The following is a 23,202-nucleotide window of genomic DNA, read 5'->3' on the forward strand; positions in this document are numbered from 1 at the left end:
AAAGACGTGCACAAAGCATGTGCGGGAAATGCAGATGGCCCTCGATCCATTGATATCAGACCATCTACGGCCCACAAGGAATAAACAGAAAGCTAGGAAACCACACCGCATTAATGGCGCCACTATCAAGCTACATGCTATATTTATGGTGTCGTCGCAAAATCACACCGTATTAAAAGACTCTAATAGCAAAAACAGCATGAGAGGAAAGAACTTTGTGGAGACAAAGATGATATGCACCTCCCCAACCCCACGGTATAAATAGCAAGTTCCAGGTACGAGAAAACTCTCGAATCCCTAAACTCTCTCACTTATTTACATACGTCCAAAAATATTATTAATTTTGGCATCAGAGAGTCCTTGGTGTCAAGGCTGCCCTCTTCTAGTTGCATTCTCCATCATATTTTGCAGACCCATTTCGAAAAACCTGAGTTGTTGAAATTTAGTCTAAAAGTATGCAAAACACGACGTTAATAGTGACTACTAATAAATATAAATATTAATTTTTATGTGAAATTATATTAATTAGGTCAAATGAGTTATGCGTGTTAGTTCAACCCATTTATATGAAATGAGTTTAAATGGGTCATGCAATATTAATTTATTTCTAGTTAATTATTAAACAGATTAAAATGGGTGACACGTCATGGCCCATTACCTAAATGGGTTAGATTAGGGTTTGAAAGATTGACAATTTAGTTTAATGGATCGGATTTAGATTGATCTATATAGTTAATTATTCATGACTTGACACAATACGAACACGACTTAAAAATACGATTTATCACCCCTACTTAGGCTGGTTTGGTTATAAAAGTTTCGTAACTCATTTAATCTAATTATTATAACTTTTTCAAATCTCATAAAATATAATAAACAATTCAAATTTTTTAAATTTCAAAACAATAATAATATTAAAAAATAATATTATAATAATATTTTATTCAACTTTTCATTTCAATCCATCTCTTCTCAATCTCATTTCCAAACCTTCCCTTAAAGCAGCTGCCAACGGTTCAGATCTCGCGTGGCCCATCCAACAAGCAGCTGCCAACCCACCTAAATCACCCGCAGGGAAAGACGAGGATCAAGCGAAATTGCCTTGGCCGTATGGTATTCCACAGCAAAGCCCACCTCTCCTCTTCCTCCTCCACCTCCTAGCTGTCTCTCTCTCTCTCTCTGCGTTTTATCTCTGTTCAGTCCCATTTTGATTCGATCTCTCCCTTTCTCTCTGCAATTCAATCCGAACGCATTTTTGTGAAAATCCTTACTATTTTCATCGGTTTCCCGATCAAGATGAAGAATTTAGGTTTAGCTACGTTATAATTCGATCGATTCCAGTTGGCGAATCCGTGAATAACCGTCAGAGCTGGGGGCGAATCAGTCCGGGCCTCACCGAAGCCCGGCGGGGGCGGCATCCCGTACGGGAATCTGGCTCTTTCTACGCCCTCACAATGCGCCACCTCCCCACTCCCTCGCTTACCTCGACTCTGTGAGCCGTCAACACGCACGCGATCCTCACCACCCGCCTCCAAGACGAACGACTCCCATGGACTCCTCCATTCACAATTCCCATTCTGCCCCTCCTCCTCTCGAAGAGCCCGAGTACCTGGCCCGCTACCTTGTCATCAAGCACTCCTGGCGCGGCCGCTACAAGCGGATACTATGCTTTTCCAGCGTCTCCATAATCACCTTGGACCCCTCCACGCTGTCCGTGACGAACTCGTACGACGTTGCGACCGATTTCGAGGGCGCCACTCCGATAATCGGCCGCGACGACAATTCGAACGAGTTCAACTTGAGCTTGCGCACCGACGGGCGTGGTAAATTCAAGACGATGAAATTCTCTTCGCGGTATAGGGCGAGCATATTGACGGAGTTGCATAGGATACGATGGAGTAGGCTGGAGGCCGTTGTCGAATTTCCGGTGATTCATCTGCGCCGGCGGACCTCGGAGTGGGTCCCTCTTGTAAGTTCTCTATATTAATTTTCCCTTAGTTGAAGTGAATTTGGATTGTCCAATGTGATGATTTACGGTATTAAGTTGATGGTAAAAGATTCTTTTTTGCCTTGGATTAGATGTTAGGTTGGTTTTTATAAGTAAATTCATTAATTAGTTAAAAACACAGGTGGAACCCTAGTAAAAAGTTGTATGGGAGATAATCTTTCTAAAAAGAAGAGCAGAAATCGTAAAGAAATTCAGAAATATTGGAAAAAATTAAAGATTTCATACGCCCCTGACCGTGTATAAATAAATTTGAGCAACATATTCTTTAGCTCTTCCACCTACGTCTCGTGATCTTCAAAGCATCTTACATTCCGCTCTCTCAATATGCTCCATGTGAAACACAGAGGGACCATCCTCCAAGCAGCTAAAACTGAGAGATTTCCCATTTGATATCTCCAACAATCTAAAAATCCTATCTCCTGTCTAGGCACGACTCATTCTACTTCGAATGATTTTAAGCTTGGAAGTAAGTTGTTTCAGTGATAAGAGGCATGTTTGTTTCTTCACCAAGTTCTCTGATGCAAGTGTTTAGCGTTGATGAGACTATTAGAAGGCATAAAGATTGTGTATTACTGCTTGCTAGACATGCATGCATACTAATGTAAACATTTTCCTTTATATTATTTTTAATTTTTTGCAACCATTTGGTAATAGAACTTGTTTGTTTGTTTTGTGTGATTAAGAACTAGACTAATAAAGTTTATTACTTACTGATAAAAAAAAAGAACTAGACTATATGAAAGAAAGGAATGAAGTGGGAAACTCTCTTTTTGGCTTGTAAGTTAGGATTGAAGCTTCAGTGCTAACAGGCAATCACCAGCCATTGGGGAGTTTTTGTTTTTTTTTTTTTTTTTGTTGGGGGGGGGGGGGGGGGGGGGGGGGGGGGGGGGGGGGGGGGGGGGGGGGGTTTGGGGGCGTGGTGGAGGAACTGGAAATGCACTCTCTATGCTGAATCACCATTCTTTATAATTATCTACCAAGCAACTGTTCTCTTTTTTCCAAAACTTCACTAACTGACAAGTGAGTTTATGCAGGAAAAAATTTATAGAAATGATACGGTTTGTCTGATGATAGCTTCATTAGTTTCCTTCCCGTTTAGCTGCACCTTGATAAACTCTCTTTGTAACATTCACATCAAAGCCCATTGATACCACAAGAATTAAACAGCTGTTGCTAAGGCGAATGTATGCAGCCCTAGAGTTTTTGTATTACTCCTCTTTCCAACCTTTAGTGGCTGCTAAATCATAGTGTCAGTTATTACAATGGCCAATCTTTTTGGATTTTTTCAATATATACAATCTAACCTTTGGACAGCTCATACATTCTGGAGGGAAAGGAGATGGATGCTAGAGGAGCTCAAAACTCTCCTTTTGAACCCTCTCTTCCTTTGGACAGCTTTGATACACTTTTTTTTTTTTGATAAGTAAGAAATTTTATTTATTGAATGAAACTAGGCAACGCCCATGTACACAGGAAGTATACAAAAGAGACTCCTAATTACATTCTAGAAAGCTGAAATTTGATACACTTTAACTGGCTTAGCTTTCATGCTTGTTTCTTTTTCTCCTAGATAGGTGTATTTCTTGTATACTTCCTTATGTACTTGGATTGTGCCTTTTGTGCCTCTTAATGAAGTCTTATTACTTAAAAAAAAATTGACTATGCATACAATCTATCTTGTTGTCCATTACTTCATTTTTTTCTTCAAACTGAAACTGTTAAAAATTCACAACTTTGGACTTGCACAGAAATTGAAAGTTACTTATGTTGGTGTTGAACTTATCAATCAAAAATCTGGAGATCTTCGCTGGTGCTTAGATTTTAGAGATATGGATTCTCCTGCGATCATTCTCCTTTCTGATGCTTACGGGAAGAAAAGTGCTGAACATGGAGGTTTTGTTCTTTGCCCATTATATGGAAGAAAATCTAAAGCTTTTCAGGCTGCCTCAGGGACAACGACTTCTTCTATCATCTCAAATTTGGTATGGCTGGCATCCAAGTATTTGACTTACTATTTTGTGCTTATTTATTTTAATACTTTATCTGTATTTCTCACGTCTTTGCCTCTGACACAAGGAACTCAGATCCTACTTGACTGTTTGATTATGCCTGTCAGGGCATGCTAATGCCCTGGATTTGTTTTTGCCTACTCACACTCTTTTTTCCCCATTACGACTTATATAGTTGTACATCTTTTGCAGATTAAAACTGCAAAATCCATGGTTGGTTTGTCACTATCTGTGGACAGTTCCCAAACCCTCACTGCAGCAGAGTATTTAAAGAAAAGGGGTAACATATTATAAGCATGTTTTCTTCACTTTTCATCTATTGTATTTTTTCTTCTTTTGTGCTCAGTTCTAGGCGCTTCTTAACCTTTGAACATGAAAAATACAGCCAAAGAGGCAGTAGGAGCAGAAGAAACCCCTTGTGGGGGTTGGTCCGTGACAAGATTGCGGTCTGCTGCCCATGGAACTCTAAATGTTCCTGGATTGAGTTTGGGTGTTGGCCCAAAAGGAGGACTTGGGGATCATGGTGATGCTGTATCTCGTCAACTCATTCTTACAAGGGTTTCACTTGTTGAGAGGCGCCCAGAGAACTATGAAGTAAGCTGCGGAATTTAAGGGTTTTTTTTTTTAATTTTATATTTCTTGTTGTTGATATATGCCTGAATTAGAGAAACTACTCCATGCATTATTCCTGCCATATGCGAACAATAGACACACAGTCTTAGCCCTTGTTTGGGAACACAAACAATCTATCATCTCATCTCAAAATTTCTCATAATTTCCTAACTAAATATCACTCAAACACAAACACTTTTCAATTTCAAATCTTCAACTTTTTCATCAAATCATTACCTAATCATTAAAACTTTTCCAAACTTTCAAACAAAACACAAAAAACAATACAACTTATTCAAATTTCAAAACAAAAATTATATTAAAAAATTATATTCTAACAATATTTTAATTTTATAATATTTTTATTCAACTTTTTCTCTTTCATTTCCCATAACTCAATAAAACATCTTAACTCAATAATTTCACCACTATTCACAGATTTCTCATCTCTTCTCATTCCCCAAACATCCCTTACTGTAAATAGGCTTAGCATCATAGAATGGGGTCATGTTTTCAAATTTAATGACATATTTATAAGCAAGTGACACTATTCACCTAGATTTTAACTTTTTTCCCCCTAAATTCTTAGTAATTTTCATAAGCATGTTAAAGGAAGAAAATGTTATATTCTAGATGATCTGGAAGGCAATTATATGAGAAGACTATCTGGCGCTGCATTATAGATTTCTGTACAAATCTTACAATACAGAGAAGTAATAGAACATGTGAGGACATGATAAATACATGCAAGTGAAAATAGGAATAAATTCTTTAGATTGAACATTCTGTAGTACTAGAAAGTCCCTTTGTGCGTACTATGGAGTTTGACCTGCATAATTTGTAATGAATCAAGATAACCATTCATTCTAGATAGTCACTATCTGTTCTTCCACTTTGAGAGGGGCCGAGGACTGCGAAAGATGGTGTCAGAGTTTAATTTTCTTTAACGTCTTGTACCATTGGACAAAGGCCCATTATGGTGCTCCCTTTTCTATTTCTAACTTTCAGACTTTATAGCACTCTTCCCTTTTATTTGTTGAGTGGATTTATGTATACTAACTGTGCATTGGAATAATATCTCTTTCCATGATTAATAAAATTACTCGTCCTCATCATGGAAAAAAACATTCTATAGAATTATTTTATTTAGTTTGGTGTGTTTTTGGTGGCGTTATATCAAATGCTGAGAATCATCACTAGATGTGTGCAGGCTGTTAGTGTTCGTCCTTTATCTGCAGTAAGCTCTCTTGTTCGATTTTCTGAGGAGCCCCAGATGTTTGCAATTGAATTCAATGATGGATGTCCTATCCATGTAAGTTATCTTCAGTTCTTCTTTTGGTTCACTTAGGAGGTAATGTTTCTGAAGCATGTGGCATGGATTGTAGGTTTACGCAAGTACGTCTCGGGATAGCTTACTTGCTGCAGTTCGGGATGTTTTGCAATCAGAAGTAGGTAGATGTGTTCTCTCTTGGATGATGATAACATTTGTTTGCCTGAATAGTTAAGATTCTGTAACATAATGTGGTGTGGTTGATTCCACCAAGAAATTTTATTGGTAATACGTAATCTAGACACTGATGTGGTGTGGTTGATCTCTGGGGTAAATTTTGCAGGGTCAGTGCCCAGTTCCTGTGTTACCAAGGTTGACAATGCCGGGCCATCGTATTGATCCACCTTGTGGAAGAGTTCATTTACAATTTGGACAGCAACGTCCTGGTGCTGATATGGAAGGTGCTTCCATGCATTTGAAACATTTAGCAGCAGCTGCAAAAGATGCTGTTGCTGAAGGTGGTTCTATTCCTGGATCTAGAGCTAAGTTATGGCGTAGAATAAGGGAGTTCAATGCATGTATAGCATATGGTGGAGTTCCTCCTAACATTGAAGTACCTGAAGTGACCTTAATGGCCTTAATTACAATGCTTCCGGCTACTCCAAATTTTCCTCCAGAGTCTCCTCCCTTACCGGCCCCTTCACCTAAAGCAGCTGCAACAGTAATGGGTTTCATTGCATGTTTACGTAGATTACTGGCATCAAGAAGTGCAGCTTCACATGTGATGTCATTTCCAGCTGCTGTTGGAAGAATAATGGGTTTACTCAGAAATGGTTCAGAGGGTATAGCCTTTGAAGCTGCAGGGCTTGTTGCAGTCCTTATTGGTGGTGGTCCTGGCGATACAAATATGTTAACAGATTCCAAAGGAGAGCAGCATGCTACAATCATGCACACCAAATCGGTACTGTTTGCTCATCATGGTTATGTTATTATTCTTGTCAATAGGCTGAAGCCATTGTCTATATCGCCTTTATTGTCAATGGCTGTTGTTGAAGTTTTTGAAGCTATGATATGTGAACCACATGGCGAAACCACTCAATATACTGTTTTCGTTGAACTATTACGCCAAGTAGCTGGTTTGAAGCGTCGCTTGTTTGCTCTGTTTGGGCATCCTGCTGAAAGCGTCAGGGAAACAGTAGCTGTGATTATGCGAACAATTGCAGAAGAAGACGCAATTGCAGCAGAGTCCATGCGTGATGCTGCTTTGCGTGATGGTGCTTTATTGAGGCATTTATTGCATGCGTTTTTCCTTCCTGCTGGTGAGAGGCGTCAGGTCAGTCGACAGCTCGTTGCCCTTTGGGCAGATTCCTATCAACCAGCTCTAGAATTATTGTCTAGAGTTTTGCCACCTGGGCTTGTTGCTTATTTGCACACATGTTCTGATGGAGTTCCATCTGAAGATGCCAGTCAGGAAGCATCATTGACCAGTAGAAGAAAGAAGCGTTTACTTCAACAGAGGAAAGGTCATTCAGGAAGAGGATTTGCTCAAGAGCATTCCTCACCTTCAGTCAACAATTTTGAAGTTGGTGATTTGGCAAGACAGGCAGGTGGTGGTGCTTTTAAAGGGTCAGATGGCTACCAAAGATCTGCTCTAGAGCCAAATCTAGGGCAGACCACAATCATTCAGTCATCTGTTGCCCAAGTTGTGATAACTTGACGAGTGAAGTGTTCTCTTCCAGAGTTCCACAAAATGATCATTCAGCTGTTTCAGCTGATGCTCCATCAACCAGTCTTCATGAGGCATCAGAACCAGGTGCTTCAAATCTGGTTGATTCTAATGCCAATATCGGTGGCTTGGAAGATACAGGCCTTCCAGCTCCTGCTCAGGTTGTTGTGGAGAACACCCCTGTGGGCTCTGGAAGGCTACTTTGTAATTGGCCTGAATTTTGGCGAGCTTTTAGTCTTGACCATAATCGTGCAGATTTGATCTGGAATGAGCGTACCAGGCAAGAGTTAAGGGAGGCTTTGCAGGCTGAGGTTCATAAACTAGATGTTGAGAAGGAGCGTACGGAAGATATCGTTCCCGGAGGTGCAACAGTAGAGATTATGACTGGGCAAGATAGTGTGCCACAAATATCCTGGAACTACTCTGAGTTCTTAGTTAGTTATCCTAGCTTGTCCAAGGAAGTTTGTGTGGGCCAATACTATCTGCGTTTACTGCTTGAGAGTGGCAGCTGTGGTAGGGCACAGGATTTTCCACTGCGTGATCCAGTTGCTTTCTTTAGAGCACTTTATCATCGGTTTTTATGTGATGCTGACATAGGCCTTACAGTAGATGGTGCTGTTCCCGATGAGATGGGTGCATCTGATGATTGGTGTAACATGGGAAGATTAGATGGTTTTGGTGGAGGGGGAGGTTCTTCTGTTAGAGAGCTTTGTGCAAGGGCAATGGCAATTGTATATGAACAGCATTATAAGACAATAGGTCCTTTTGAGGGCACTGCTCACATCACAGTTCTTTTGGATAGGACAGATGATAGAGCTTTAAGGCATCGCCTTCTTCTCCTTTTGAAGGTACATTCAGACTGAATTCCGTCGATTTTTTATTTCATTGTTCTGCTGATATCTGAATTGCCTTAATGATACATTTCACCATGGTCTGTTGTGCATATTGGTGCAAGTGACATGTTCTCTTCTGTTTCTTTGCACTGAAGTTGTCCTTTTTTGTTGGTAAGTTATACACACGTACAGTGGGTCGTGAACACACGATCTTACCCTTCACTGCAGTTTTATAGAGGAGTGTAACAGTGAATTCATTTTTATAGTATTTACTGTTAACCCTAAAATCCTTCAGAGAACCAACCTTATAATGGAATGGGCTCAAGATCTAGGCTAAGCCTGAATTGAGGTTTGCATATTTCATTGTGGTTATATTTTGGATAGTAACAAATTTTCAACAATATATATGTGCAGGCTTTGATGAAGGTTCTATCAAATGTGGAGGCTTGTGTTTTGGTTGGAGGGTGTGTTTTGTCTGTGGATCTGCTGACAGCGGTTCATGAGGCTTCAGAAAGGACTTCTATCCCTTTGCAGTCAAATTTGATTGCAGCTACAGCTTTCATGGAACCACTTAAGGAATGGTTGTTTATTGACAAGGACGGTGCACAAGTTGGACCTGTGGAGAAGGATGCTATCAGGAGGTTCTGGTCAAAGAAAGCAATTGATTGGACAACAAGGTGCTGGGCTTCTGGGATGCTTGACTGGAAGAGATTGCGTGATATTCGGGAACTTCGCTGGGCGCTATCTATTCGGGTTCCAGTTCTCACTTCTAATCAGGTACTGTAATATGGTTATTATCGGATTTGACATTTTGGAAAAATCCCCCCTTAAAATTGCTTGAATACACTAGTAGTTCTATCTGTTTTGTTCTTGGTTGCTTATTTTATCTAGTAATGCTGGTTTATCTATTGGTCAAGCGAAATTTATTTGTTATTTAATGTTCAACTTTGACATATGCTTTCCATTCCTTTATGCGATTTGATTACTGTTGGTTTTTTGAGACCTAGTAATGCAATGTGTTTGCAGAATCATACATGTTGGATATTTGCAATTTCTAGCTCCAGAAGTGTTTTTCTAGCTCTAATTCTAACTTGGAAATAATATGTCTGTCACTTTTGCCTTTTCTTGATTTATTTCCTCGATACTTTCCAATAGATGTTACTTGTTTTCAGGTAGGGGAGGCAGCATTGTTCATTTTACAGAGCATGGTATCTGCTCATTCAGATCTAGATGATGCTGGAGAGATAGTAACACCAACTCCTAGAGTAAAATGGATCTTGTCGAGTCCACGTTGCCTTCCACATATTGCACAGGTGAATTTTGAAGCTGTATTGAATGAACTTAGACGTTTCTTCTTTGATACACTAATGTCGTGGGTAATTTCTATTGATTTCAATGGACTCTGTTATCTCATATATGTCATGTGTACTTGGGCTACGCCTATTTTCATTTCTATTGATAAAATTTCTTTTACCTATCCCAAAAAAAATTGAAGCTGAATTTTGATTGTCAATGCTAAACGAGTCCTAGTGGTAATCTGATGGTTAGTTCAGACATGGAATATGTACGTGTGGGTGTGGGTGAGTGCATGCACATGAGATGTAAGGCTATATTTCTAACCTATTTGATCTTGTGAGGACATTTGTATAGAACTTTCCTTTTAATCTGAAAACATGGACGTTGAAAAGTACCTATTATCTTCAATTTTGTTTGCCAAATAAATTTAGGCTATGCTGTCCGGGGAACCGTGTATTGTAGAGGGTGCTGCTGCATTGCTGAAGGCTGTTGTCACCAGAAATCCCAAGGCCATGATTCGTCTATACAGCACGGGCACATTTTATTTTGCCTTGGCATACCCTGGATCTAATCTCCTTTCAATTGCTCAACTCTTCTCGGTGACTCATGTCCATCAAGCATTTCATGGTGGGGAAGAAGCTGCTCTTTCCTCTTCATTGCCTCTGGCAAAACGGAGTGTACTGGGTGGACTTCTTCCTGAATCCTTGCTATATGTACTGGAGCGTAGTGGTCCAGCTGCATTTGCTGCAGCAATGGTTTCTGATTCCGATACGCCTGAGATTATATGGACCCATAAAATGCGAGCAGAATATCTGATACGTCAGGTATAGCTAGACCTCTAGCAAGGCCTATGCATTATTTGTTTCACTTCACTAGAGGATGGTTATCTATAAACTACAACTGAATCTGTGCCTTTTTCCTACCCCCAGGTTTTGCAGCATCTTGGAGATTTTCCCCAGAAATTGTCACAGCACTGTCACTCCTTATATGAGTATGCACCTATGCCACCAGTGACATACCCAGAGCTGAGAGATGAAATGTGGTGTCATCGTTATTACCTTCGGAACTTGTGTGATGAGATCCGGTTTCCAAAATGGCCAATTGTTGAGCATGTTGAATTTCTACAGTCATTACTGGTAATGTGGCGTGAAGAGTTGACACGAAGACCCATGGATCTTTCTGAAGAAGAAGCTTGCAGAATTTTAGAGATAACCCCGGAAGACGTGTCGAGTGATGATGTCAATAAAACTACTTTTGAGTTGGGTGAGGAGATATCTAGCATATCCAAGCAGGTTGAGAACATTGATGAAGAAAAACTCAAGCGACAATATAGGAAACTTGCAATGAAATACCATCCAGACAAAAATCCTGAAGGTCGGGAGAAGTTTCTTGCCGTACAGAAAGCTTATGAGCGCCTGCAGGTAGACACTGTCCTCCAGATTAAGTATATCCATCTGAAAAATGCTTAATCATGAGAATATCCAGAATTCTCTTGCGCTGAAATCTATAGAATTTCAATGGTATTTCCATGATATGGGTATTAACTACTTAACATCTGTGTATTGTATATAATTTCACTTCATACTCCTTCCTAGTCTGTCTCGAAATATTAAATTTCTAACAAGTTTGGCCATTTATGAAGCTTTTGCATCTCTTAAGGTCCACTGTCCAAGGCTCATGTATGCTGTTAAGTGGATATATTCTGGGATTAAAGATGCAATGTGATAAAGATTCTGCTTTTCTGTAGAGTTTTTAGAATATAATATGCACATATACCATCTTGCGTACTTGGGCTATGCCTATCATCATTAATACAATCGTTTACTTATTAAAAAAAAAAAAAAGAATAGAATATGCACATTTTTATAAAAAAAATTTCATGTAGAAAGATATGAATATAAATTTCCTCAGAGCAGCTTAAGATTGGGAGGTGGAAGTTTTGGTGAAATTTTGAACTTGTATTCCACTAGCTTTAGAAGAGGTGGGGAAGACAACTTTTTTTAGGCCTTGTATGAAAAGGGGATATTCAATGTTCGTACTTTTTATAATATCCTTACTCCTAATATTAACAATCCATTTCCATGGAAGAGCATTTGGTGGACAAAGGTTCATTTGAGAGCTGCATTCTTTTGTTGGACATCCTCTCTGGGAAAGATTCTCACTGTAGATAATTTAAGAAGTGACATTGTCATGATTGATTGGTGTTGCATGCGTAAGAGAAGCGTTGACCATCTTTTGCTTCATTGTGAGATTGCAAGTACTCTGTAGATTAACTTCTTCAATCATTGGATTTGCTTGGGTCATGCCCAAAAGAATTGTGGATCTTTTTTATTTCTCGAAAGGGAAAGTGGCAATCTGCAGATCATTGTAGTGTGGAAGGTGGTTCCTGCTTGCCTCATTTGGTGTATTTGGAAGGAAATGAACGGCAAATTTTTTTAGGACCGTGAATGAACATTGTAGAAACAAAAACTTTTTTTTATCAATACCCTTCTCATGTGGACTGTTTCTATAGGCTTTAATGGGCTAAATTTGCATGATTTTTCTTTATCTTTTTGTTTGTTATAATTAGGTGCTTCTCTTGTATACTTCCTGAGTACTCAGGTGCACCTTTCTTGCTTTTTAAAAAGATTATTATTACTTGTTAAAAAAAGAAAGATATGAATCATCCTTGTTCTGTTTTATCCCAAAACAATTCAACTTTTTCAAATCCCAAAACAATAATAATATTAAAAAATAATATTCTAACAATATTTTATTCAACTTTCAATTTTCATCTCATCTCAACTCACTATCTAAACCTAACCTAACTCTTCCCTCAATATGACTTTTCTGCAGGCCACCATGCAAGGCTTGCAAGGTCCTCAGCCTTGGAGGTTGTTACTTTTATTGAAAGGACAGTGTATCTTATACCGGCGATATGGGGATGTACTAGAGCCATTTAAATATGCTGGCTATCCCATGTTACTCAATGCAGTTACTGTGGACAAAGATGATAACAACTTTCTTTCCTCTGACAGAGCACCCCTACTTGTTGCCGCATCACAGCTTACTTGGCTGACGTAAATCCCCTTATGCCAGTATCTCCTTTGTTGATTTTATTTTTTTGTGACAAGTGAGTTTTGACACCGCTATGATTGATTTAATTCTCATGATTGTCCCATGTTTAGGTGTGCATCTTCTTCTTTGAATGGTGAAGAACTTGTGAGGGATGGAGGGATACAACTTCTTGCAACTCTTCTTTCTCGTTGCATGTGTGTTGTTCAGCCAACTACTCCTGCAAGTGAACCATCTGCGATTATTGTTACGAATGTGATGCGAACCTTTTCTGTTTTGAGTCAATTTGAGAGTGCCAGAGTTGAGATGCTTGAACTTTCTGGACTAGTTGAGGACATTGTACACTCTACTGAACTTGAGCTTGTACCAGAGGCAGTTGATGCTGCCCTCCAGACAATTGCCCATGTTTCCGTGTCCTCAGACTTGCAGAATGCTTTATTAAAGGCTGGTGTTTTATGGTAAGTTAGCTTATTATTGTATTGGTTTAATATGTATGCACCATGCATACTTCTTAGTCACCCCCTCGACTTTTTTGCTAAATTAATTGCCAATATCAAGATCAGGTGTATCTTCTTACTAATCTCCCCCCCCCCAAAAAAAAAAAAAAAAAAACTATTAGCATGCCCATTCTTTCTTTTTATCTCTAGATGTTTGTAAAATTAATGCTGTCCATCCTGAAAATTTTTCTTTTTGTGTTATTCAGCATATGAGATTTTTATTATTGAAAAATTGTTACCCTGCAATTGGCTCGTTTTAGGTACCTTTTGCCACTGCTGCTTCAGTATGATTCAACTGCTGAAGAATCTGATATGACAGAGTCACATGGGGTTGGTGCTAGCGTTCAGATTGCAAAAAATTTGCATGCTGTTCGAGCATCCCAGGCCCTATCAAGGCTCAGCGGGTCATGTACCGATGAGAATTCAACACCTTACAATCAAAAAGCAGCCGATGCTCTCAGAGCCTTGCTAACTCCAAAGCTTGCTAGTATGTTGAAAGGCCAAGTGCCTAGAGACCTATTATCCAGATTAAACACAAACTTGGAGTCTCCAGAGGTAAATCCTATGATTTTTTGCCTGTCATGTGGAAGAAATATTTCAAGTGTTCATATTTCCAGGGATGAAGATCAAATTCTGTTGGATAATTTTGAATATGCATATATGTTGTTAAAAGTTTAGTTTTCTGATTGCAATTTGTTTGGGTGCGCAATAACTTGGTGATATAAGCTATGTAGAATTCAAATTAGTGTGATTGGCAAATTTTGTGTTTTTTTTTTTTATTAAGTAAAATTAACTTTATTGAAGAGAATGAAATAGGCATTGCCGAACTACACAAGAGTATACAAAAGAAAACACCTAATTACATTATATGAACCGGAAAAAGAAACAAGAAATCATGAGCACTAGTTCCATTGAGTACAATAGCAGAAAACCAAAGCAAGAAAGTATGCACAAGCCAAATGCACCACATAAGACACAAAGGAATCATGCTCCAAACTGCAGCCACCTGGGGATTACCTTGAAGATCATTACAGCAAGCGAGGAGATCCACCACCCTCCAAGGCATCACCCATGCAATTCCCAATCTACTAAAAACCTCATCCCAAAGTGCCCTAGCCACCTCGCAATGCAATAACAAGTGGTTCACAGATTCCCATTCTTTTTACACATGTAGCACCAATCCATGACAATGAAACCACGCTTTCTCAAATTGTCCATAGTCAAGATTTTCCCAAGAGATGCAAGTCCAAATGAAGAAAGCAACTGGAAGGCACCCTACTCTTCCAAATACACTTCCAAGGAAAAGAAGTATGACTGAGATGTCAAAACCTTATAAAAAGATTGAACAGTGAACTTCTTGCTCCCATTAGACCTCCAAAGCGGCCTATCCACCACAGAATGACCAATACTCACAGCATATAATGAACTGAAAATTTAGAAGAAGTATCAATTTCCCAATCATGGGCTGCTCTAGTAAAAGGAACATTCTACTGAAAAAGAACCATTGGTGGTGACCAGAAGGTCCAACACTGAGGCCTCCTGATCAGAAGACATACGAAAAAGGGAAGGGAACATCGTCTTGAGAGCAATGTCACCACACCATATGTCATTCCAGAAACTCATCCTGGATCCCTCTCTAACTTCAAAACAGATATGACTAGAAACCCACTCCATACACACCCCTCGCCTCCTTAGAACACCGACCTTCCCCCCCCCCCCCCCCCCCCCCCCCCCCCCCCCCCCCCCCAAAAAAAAAAAAAAGCACTTCTAAATTTGAGGTCAATAACCTCCCTCCAAAGAGAATCCCGTTTTGGGTGGTATATCCACAACCATTTCCCAAGAAGCACTTTATTAAAAATCCTCAAATTACAGATCCCCAAACCTCAGTAAGAAATAGGAGAGCAAATTTTGTTCCAACTAACTAGAGGGATCTTGGTCTCCTCCCTAACACCACCCACAAGAAAGCTTGAAATAACTTCTCAATCTGCTAGACCACCCACCCCCACAGGCAAGGGAAACAAAGATAGAAAATAAGTGGGGAGATTAGAGAGTGTACTCTTGATTAAAGTGAGTCTCCCCCCTTTTGACAAATACATCCTTTTCCACCTGACCAACCTTCTCTCAATCTTCTCAACAATCCCATCCCAACTGGATTTAGCCTTAAATGGGGCTCCTAAGGGATGACCCAAATATTTCTTAGGCAAAGAAGCGACCTTACACCCCAAAAAACTAGCCAAGCTTCTGATATTGCTCACAACCTCCACCGGCACTGCTTAACAAATTGATGGCTGATTAATGTTTTAATGTGGAGAAACCAACAATGAGCATTCATAGATGGTGCGATATTGAAGACTTTGAGTCTGTATCCCTAAGGTCTTGTAGTTGTTCAAAAAATAAAAGTACGCCTAAGGTCTTGCATTTTATTAATGTTAATTTTTCTATTTCCTTTGGTGGATTCTTTTGCAGGCACAATTGCATATTTTACGTTGAATTATTGTCTTAGTTTCTAAATATTAAATTCTGCATGCTGAGACTCAAGTCAGTGACTATATTAACAATATTTAGAAGGTTCCTAGATCATTTATAAGTCCCATGGTGTGGCATGTGGAATGTTTTGTATTTCTTATGGTCAAAACCAGTCATGTCAATCTAGGCTACCCTCAATATTATAATTCTTTTATTCTTAATCATTAACTTTCTGGAAGGCCAAAACATTGGCCTGAAGATTAGGGGTGATCATGCTGCTGATGAACCTGACTGAACTTTTTTGACAAGTGAAACCGACCAAACTGACCGACCATGATCGGTTTCCAACAGTCTGGCGATGCAATGTGGTTTTGGTTTCACCGAAATCAATGCTATCATGTTTGGTTTTTAAGCCTAAAATCTCCTGCATACCGAACTGATCAACGAAGTGGCCCATAAAAACTGACAAAACCAATCATACTTGCAGCATACTGATTGATCTAGGTCAATTTCAGATGGTCCTTGTAGAGCGATCTGCTGATGAGTCTTGATCTATTACATGCTGTCAAAAACCAAAAAGGAAAACATCTGTGCTTGCCCTGTCTTTTAGTCCCAATTAGTTTTGGAGTATCCCATGGTGGCTACTCCAATCAATCTCCATCAAGTTTTCTTTTTTTGCCAATCTCAATCGATTAACTGAACCTTGTTTTGTTTATATCCATTTATACTTGTTGATATCTAGGCAAAAATTGAGAAAATCAAGCAACCATGCCAACAAATTCCCAACATTCGATTAGTCAACCTCAGGGGATTTGGTTGGTCACTTTCAAAATCTAAAGGGCATGTTCAGTGATTGGAACTTCCTCAAATCGTTCAAACAACTAATGATCGCCTCTTTTAGAGAATATAGCTTTAATAATTTTTTCTTCTATCAAAATCATAATTTATCTGGCTAGTTTTCCTTCTAATTTTTTTTTTTTTTTTTCAAATATGACTTTTTTTGTTTAGCTTCCTGCCCAGGCCGTTAGATTGTGTTATCAGTCGTGGGATTTAATAAGATGATTCTGTAAATAATTGCTGTTCTATATTTGGGGAATAGAAAATGATATCCCATGTATCTGAAGCTCTATCTGCATATAGAGTTATTGATCATATGGCATGCATCTCATTAGCCATCGTCTCTGGGCACTTTGGTTGCAAGAGTGATTGTTAATCTTATTTTGATTTTATTATTCCTTATACTAGCTGCTTGTGGTTTTAGATTATCTGGAACTCTTTGACCCGAGCAGAACTATTGAAATTTGTGGATCAGCAACGTGCAAGCCAGGGTCCTGATGGTTCATATGAGCTAAAAGATTCACAGGTCTTTGTGTATAAGGCACTGTCAAAAGAGCTCTTTGTAGGCAATGTTTACTTGAGGGTCTACAATGATCAGCCTGACTTTGAGATCAGTGAACCAGAAGCTTTTTGTGTTGCTCTTGTTGATTTTATAGCACATTTAGTGCATTCTAGGTGTGCAACAGATTCAGATGTTCAAAACGAAGTTAGTGTCAGTGGCTCATCCCTCGAGGCATCTGAGCCTCAAAATGATATGGCTCATGGATCAGTTAATGATCAGCATGTAACATATGAGAACCAAAGTGATTTGGCATCTGGATCACTTAATGAACAGCAGATTTCTGATGATTCTTTGACAGTATCAGATGGACAAGTGGCAAAAAGTGAAAAACTTGAACTGGTTAAGAACCTTCAATCTGGATTGACCTCACTTAAGGTACATTTCTCGCTTGTTATATTAACTTACTACTTGTCCGATGTGTCTAATACATTTTTATACTTGCAGAACTTACTGACAAGCAATCCAAGTTTGGCATCAATATTTTCTACTAAAGACAAGCTGTTGCCTCTTTTTGAATGCTTTTCTGTGCCTGTTGCATCAGAAAGCAACATTCATCAACTTTGCCTGAATGTAATGTCACTCTTGACTGCATATGCTCCTTGCTTGGAGGCAATGGTTGCAGATGGATCTAGTCTTCTCCTTTTAGTACAAATGCTTCACTCTACTCCAAATTGTCGAGAAGGGGTTCTTCATGTTCTTTATGCATTGGCAAGCACAGCAGAACTTGCTTGGGCGGCAGCCAAGCATGGTGGAGTAGTGTACATTCTCGAACTTCTGTTGCCCTTGCAGGGTAATGAACCTTTTTTTTCATTCTCTTCTTTAATTTATTTAAAATATATCTTATTAATAATAAAAACTATTATGTACAGAAGAAATTCCCTTGCAGCAAAGAGCAGCAGCGGCTTCATTGTTGGGGAAACTTGTTGGGCAGCCTATGCATGGGCCTAGAGTTGCAATAACACTGGCAAGATTTCTTCCAGATGGTATGGTATCAATTATTAGGGATGGTCCTGGTGAGGCTGTTGTAGCTTCCCTTGAACAGACTACAGAGACACCTGAACTTGTCTGGACACCAGCAATGGCAGCTTCTTTGTCTGCTCAAATTGCAACTATGGCATCAGATCTTTATCGTGAACAGATAAAAGGTCGCATAGTTGATTGGGATGTACCTGAGAAGGCATCTGGGCAGCAGGAAATGAGAGATGAGCCACAGGTATCACTTGATATTGCTATTTTTAGACTATACATAATTATACTGTTCTCTGAACTAAAAGCTCCATGATCATGCAGGTTGGTGGAATATATGTCAGGCTGTTCTTAAAAGATCCAAAATTTCCCCTCAGAAATCCAAAGAGATTCTTGGAAGGACTACTGGATCAGTATTTGTCGTCCATTGCTGCCACACATTATGACGCCCAACCTTTTGACCCTGAACTTCCGTTGCTTCTGTCAGCTGCTTTGGTTTCCTTATTGCGGGTGCACCCTGCACTTGCAGATCATGTTGGATATCTTGGATATGTGCCCAAACTTGTGGCAGCTGTAGCCTATGAGGGAAGACGAGAAACAATGGCATCAGAGGAGGTTAATAATGGCGTCTATGCTGATAGAGGCTATGAACCTGACGATGGATTGACACAACCCTCACAAACTCCACAAGAACGTGTGCGTCTTAGTTGTTTACGTGTGCTGCATCAGCTTGCCGCTAGCACTACGTGTGCTGAAGCAATGGCAGCAACTAGTGTAGGGACTCCTCAGGTATGTGCTAAACAATCCATTTCTCTATCATTAAAATTGGTGTCTTGTGGATTCTGTTAATTTCATCACATATAACAGACGTGTCCATTCACTTGAAAGGGATAGGCATATGATTTAGTTTGTGAAAGGGCACTGGTGAAGTGCTGTTTTTTTCTGTAGAAATGATATCAAACTATCCACATCCTTCTGTTCTTCTTAATAGTACACCATTACAAACTGTATAAAATTTTATGGTTGTTGACTTGAGGCAGAAAATCTGCTTTATGATCTTTTAAAAATTGACCTTGCTTTAATAGGAAATTTTTATTTTATCTGTCTTTATTGTTCTGAGAATCAGAAGGATACAGTTTTGCTTAGGTTTTATCAGATTGGCAAGTTTCCAATTTCCGTACGCTTGCTGTTATATTGGATAATAATTTATTCTTTGTTTTACTTGTTTAAAAAAAAAACTCTATAATTTATTCTTTGTTTTACTCTTTTTAAAAAAATCTATCTTTAATTTTATTGATGTTGTGACAGGAAGGGGGGAGGAGGAGGGGTAGGGTCTTTTTTATGCTGAAGGGTTGTCTACATTAGAGATTATAATAGTCATGAATCCTTGCATTGTTCGTCATATATTCTGCTATGCTTTTGTGGCTTAATCTGTATCCCTTGCTTGCTCCTGTCAACCTTGTTTTCAGGTTGTTCCACTTCTAATGAAAGCCATAGGGTGGCAAAGTGGAAGCATATTAGCTCTCGAGACACTAAAACGTGTCGTGGTTGCTGGAAATAGAGCTAGGGATGCTCTTGTTGCACAAGGACTCAAGTGAGTAACTTCCATATTCAACATTCATTTATTCTTCCATGTCTGTTTTTTGTTTCAATTGTGGCGTGGTTTGTGCCCCGTAGATCCTAGTTTATGTGAAAAATATTTTATTTGCACAAGACATGCTAAAAACACACAGGCCGACCCACTTGAAGAGTTGTGGATAAGGTGCATGTTAACTATACTTAAAATTTATCTATTTATTTTGATGAGTGCTATAGTCTACCTATAGATTGCACGTGTTTATTCTTTCTTTGTATGAGTGACATGATTTACGTTTTTTAAATTAAATCCTTCTATTAGATTCATTGTATAATTTATTCATAGTGAACTTTATTTCAATTTAACCTATAAAAAAACTTTATTTCAATTTTTTTAGAAAAAAAGTTATACTTTATTATCATAATACTTACCCAATATAAAACAAAGTTACATTTTTCTTCCCTGAACTATCATTATTTTTGCAACGTGGACCCCAAACTACTGAAAGTTGTTATCTGCATCCTTCTTTTAGATTTGACCGTTAAGTTTGTATCACATGTTTATTTTCCGTTCATTTTAATAGTCAGATCTTAATTGAGGGTGCGTGTTCTTTTGGTAGTTTGACTTATCAATGGCTTCCTGATACAAGTTACTCATAATTCTATTAATCAAGTCTGAATTCTTTCAACACAATCAATTATACATTTATATACTGTTGCCAACTTGAAGATAATATATTATTGCCTACTGTCTAATATTTCTACTACGGCAGACATTCTTCCTATAATTGTAACTGTCTCTTTGATTTAGTATTTCTCATATATTAAATAAACCTTATTGAGAAAAATCTTCTCAAAGGAACTTTTGATCTTGCGATGTGTTTATTATGTTCAAGTTATACTTCCATGCTTTCTGATAGTAGAACAATTCGTGTGAACATTACAGGGTTGGTCTCGTTGAAGTACTTCTTGGCCTTCTTGATTGGAGGGCTGGTGGAAGGAATGGTCTTTGCTCTCAGATGAAGTGGAATGAATCTGAAGCATCTATAGGCAGAGTGCTTGCAATCGAGGTTAGAATATTTATCCTTCTCTCTATTTCATGAGATTTTTTGGGTTTTGTAATGCTAGTCTAAAGTTTTGAGCGGATATCTTCCAGTCACAAACACGCTTAAATGTTTTAGTGTATTGTAGGCCATAATTGTTCTGTGTTACCTCGCCTTTAATGGGGAAGTTCTTGGGTTGGGACCTTCGGAGGTGAGCCATTTGGAAAGGGTTGGCTATCCCTCATTGTTCATCTATCAAAAAATGTTATGGCTTACCTATCAAAAAAAGTTCATCTATTGGTCCTCACAGTTTTGCTCAATTTTAGATGGGTTCTTAGAGTACCTTTTTTTAAAAGAAAAATTGATCCGTATGGTACATATTGAATTTAAGATTGGTCCCTTAGTCCGATGTCTGGTAATCTTAGGACAGAAACTGCCGTTGTGATGCTCCCTTACCATGTTAGAACCAATCACATAATGACGTGCCAAAAAAATAGTTTTTAAAAAAAGTATCCAATCAGCATAAAAAAAACTAAACTTGAGAAATCAACTAAAGTTTTAAGAATCATAGAAGAATAATTTAAAAAAAATCATAAAATAGATTTAAGAATATAAACAAAAATTAGAAAGAAAAAAACTTGGTAACTGAAAAATCCAAAATAAACCCTAAAAATCTAAAGTTAGAAATAAGCTTAAAATTACTTGATTTAGAAACTAAGACCAATAATTGAATAAAATGAATTAGAAATAATAATTAGTATTAAAAAAATTAATTTAAAAATACTTAATTAAATTGAAATTAATATGTAATATATTACTGTTACGTGCATGTAAACTTGGGTTGCTTCCTTACTAAAGAAAAATATTTGGTTGCATGCCAATTCATTGGTGAGAAATTGTTGCTGCTGCTATATATTTAAAAAAAATAAAAAAACAAAGAAGAGAAATTGTTGTTGCTCGCTATTCTCACAGTTTACATAATACATTCTTCTGAAACATTCTTTGAAACTCATCTATAATGTGATTTAGTAAACATCCTCTATTTTTTTTAATTGCATTTAATTATGTGTTACTCCTTGGGAACTTCCAACTTGTTCCACACATTAGCTTTCTTATGACGTCCTAACAAGGAGTAAAAATTGGAGTCAGGTTTTAATTGCTCTAAACGAGAGAGCTTTAACATTCCTGTGAAGCTAAATTTCACATCCCATTTTTTCAAGTGGCTTTAGCACTACCTGCTTTGTGTTGGTCCAGGTTTTGCATGCATTCGCAACAGAAGGGGCCCATTGTACCAAAGTGCGCGAAATATTGAATGCTTCTGATGTAAGTCTTAAGGCCCCTTTTCTTTTTCCACCCTTGATATTTGTTATGCAATTTGTTGCTTTTTGGTATCCTTGAACCATATTCTGCCAGCGGCTAACTTGTCTGTCTGGATAAAGTGAATTGTCGATTCTGAAGTATTCTATGATATAATGAATGATCTTGTACTTTCTCTTTGCTTAGTAACATAAAACACATATTTTTGGGATGAGATACCTATGCATTTTAGTTTATCCTGTATCAACCTAAAGAGTTTTTACCCCCTTTTTACCCACCGCTGGAGAGATTCTTGTCAGTATGGTTCCTTCTGATCATATTGATAATTGGAAAGTTGTTACTGAAATATAATAAATAGATAGGTTGTAACTCAATTCCTGGTCATGCTCCCTATTTTGCAGGTTTGGAGCGCTTATAAAGATCAGAAACATGACCTTTTCCTACCTTCAAATGCTCAATCTGCTGCTGCAGGGGTTGCCGGTCTAATTGAAAATTCATCATCCAGACTCACTTATGCCCTTACAGCTCCACCACAATCTGCCTCTTCAAGACCTGCTTCAATGACGACATCGAACTCAAATGGAAAGCAGGATCACCCTTCATAGTCCAAAAACAGAAGAAAGACTTGGAGCATTATATTTTACTCATTGTATAGCACACTGTACAGTTGAATCACCTTTTTTTTGTGGCTTTTTTTTTTTTCTTTGCATACTCTCTCCTTCTGAGGGGTAGATAATCAGGTGTTGATTGCAATTTTTAAGGGAAAAAGTGAAGGGGCTAATCTATTTGTTTTCCCGTGTAAAGAGGAGGTCATGTGCCTTCTGTAAATTGAGTTGGTGAGTTGGTCGACTGCCCTATTTTCAATATATAGGTGAATTAATTTGTGCGAAATCCATTCCATATTTCCCTCGGAGAATTCGCGTTGATTTTTGTTTTTAGTAATGCTAGAAACTATACTACAATCTCATCATTATCGACAATATTTAATAGCCATTAAATTATTTGGGAGGTGAGATGAGAATTGTGTTTTGTTTAAAAGTTTAAAATATTATATTTTAATATTATTATTGTTGTGGGATTCGAAAAAGTTGAATTGAGATTTGAAAAAATTGAATTGTTTATTATATTTTG

At 38.3% G+C, this 23,202-nt stretch overlaps 1 protein-coding gene across 1 annotated transcript; it reads left to right on the forward strand.

Annotated features, from left to right (window-relative positions):
- Positions 1-1,034: 1,034 nt before the first annotated feature.
- On the forward strand, positions 1,035-22,957 carry LOC121250648 (dnaJ homolog subfamily C GRV2). Its single transcript, XM_041149826.1, is given in 23 exon segments — positions 1,035-1,969; positions 3,757-3,990; positions 4,210-4,297; positions 4,403-4,611; positions 5,840-5,941; positions 6,015-6,077; positions 6,243-7,602; positions 7,605-8,473; positions 8,873-9,235; positions 9,631-9,771; positions 10,186-10,578; positions 10,684-11,175; positions 12,590-12,813; positions 12,922-13,266; positions 13,566-13,860; positions 17,033-17,545; positions 17,615-17,960; positions 18,040-18,383; positions 18,461-18,925; positions 19,606-19,730; positions 20,658-20,781; positions 22,009-22,077; positions 22,473-22,957. Coding segments are annotated over 23 exon segments (7,788 nt in total). The 5' UTR covers positions 1,035-1,549; the 3' UTR covers positions 22,677-22,957.
- Positions 22,958-23,202: the final 245 nt, after the last annotated feature.

The sequence above is a fragment of the Juglans microcarpa x Juglans regia genome, chromosome 2D (genome assembly GCF_004785595.1).
Source record: "Juglans microcarpa x Juglans regia isolate MS1-56 chromosome 2D, Jm3101_v1.0, whole genome shotgun sequence".
NCBI lineage: Eukaryota > Viridiplantae > Streptophyta > Magnoliopsida > Fagales > Juglandaceae > Juglans > Juglans microcarpa x Juglans regia.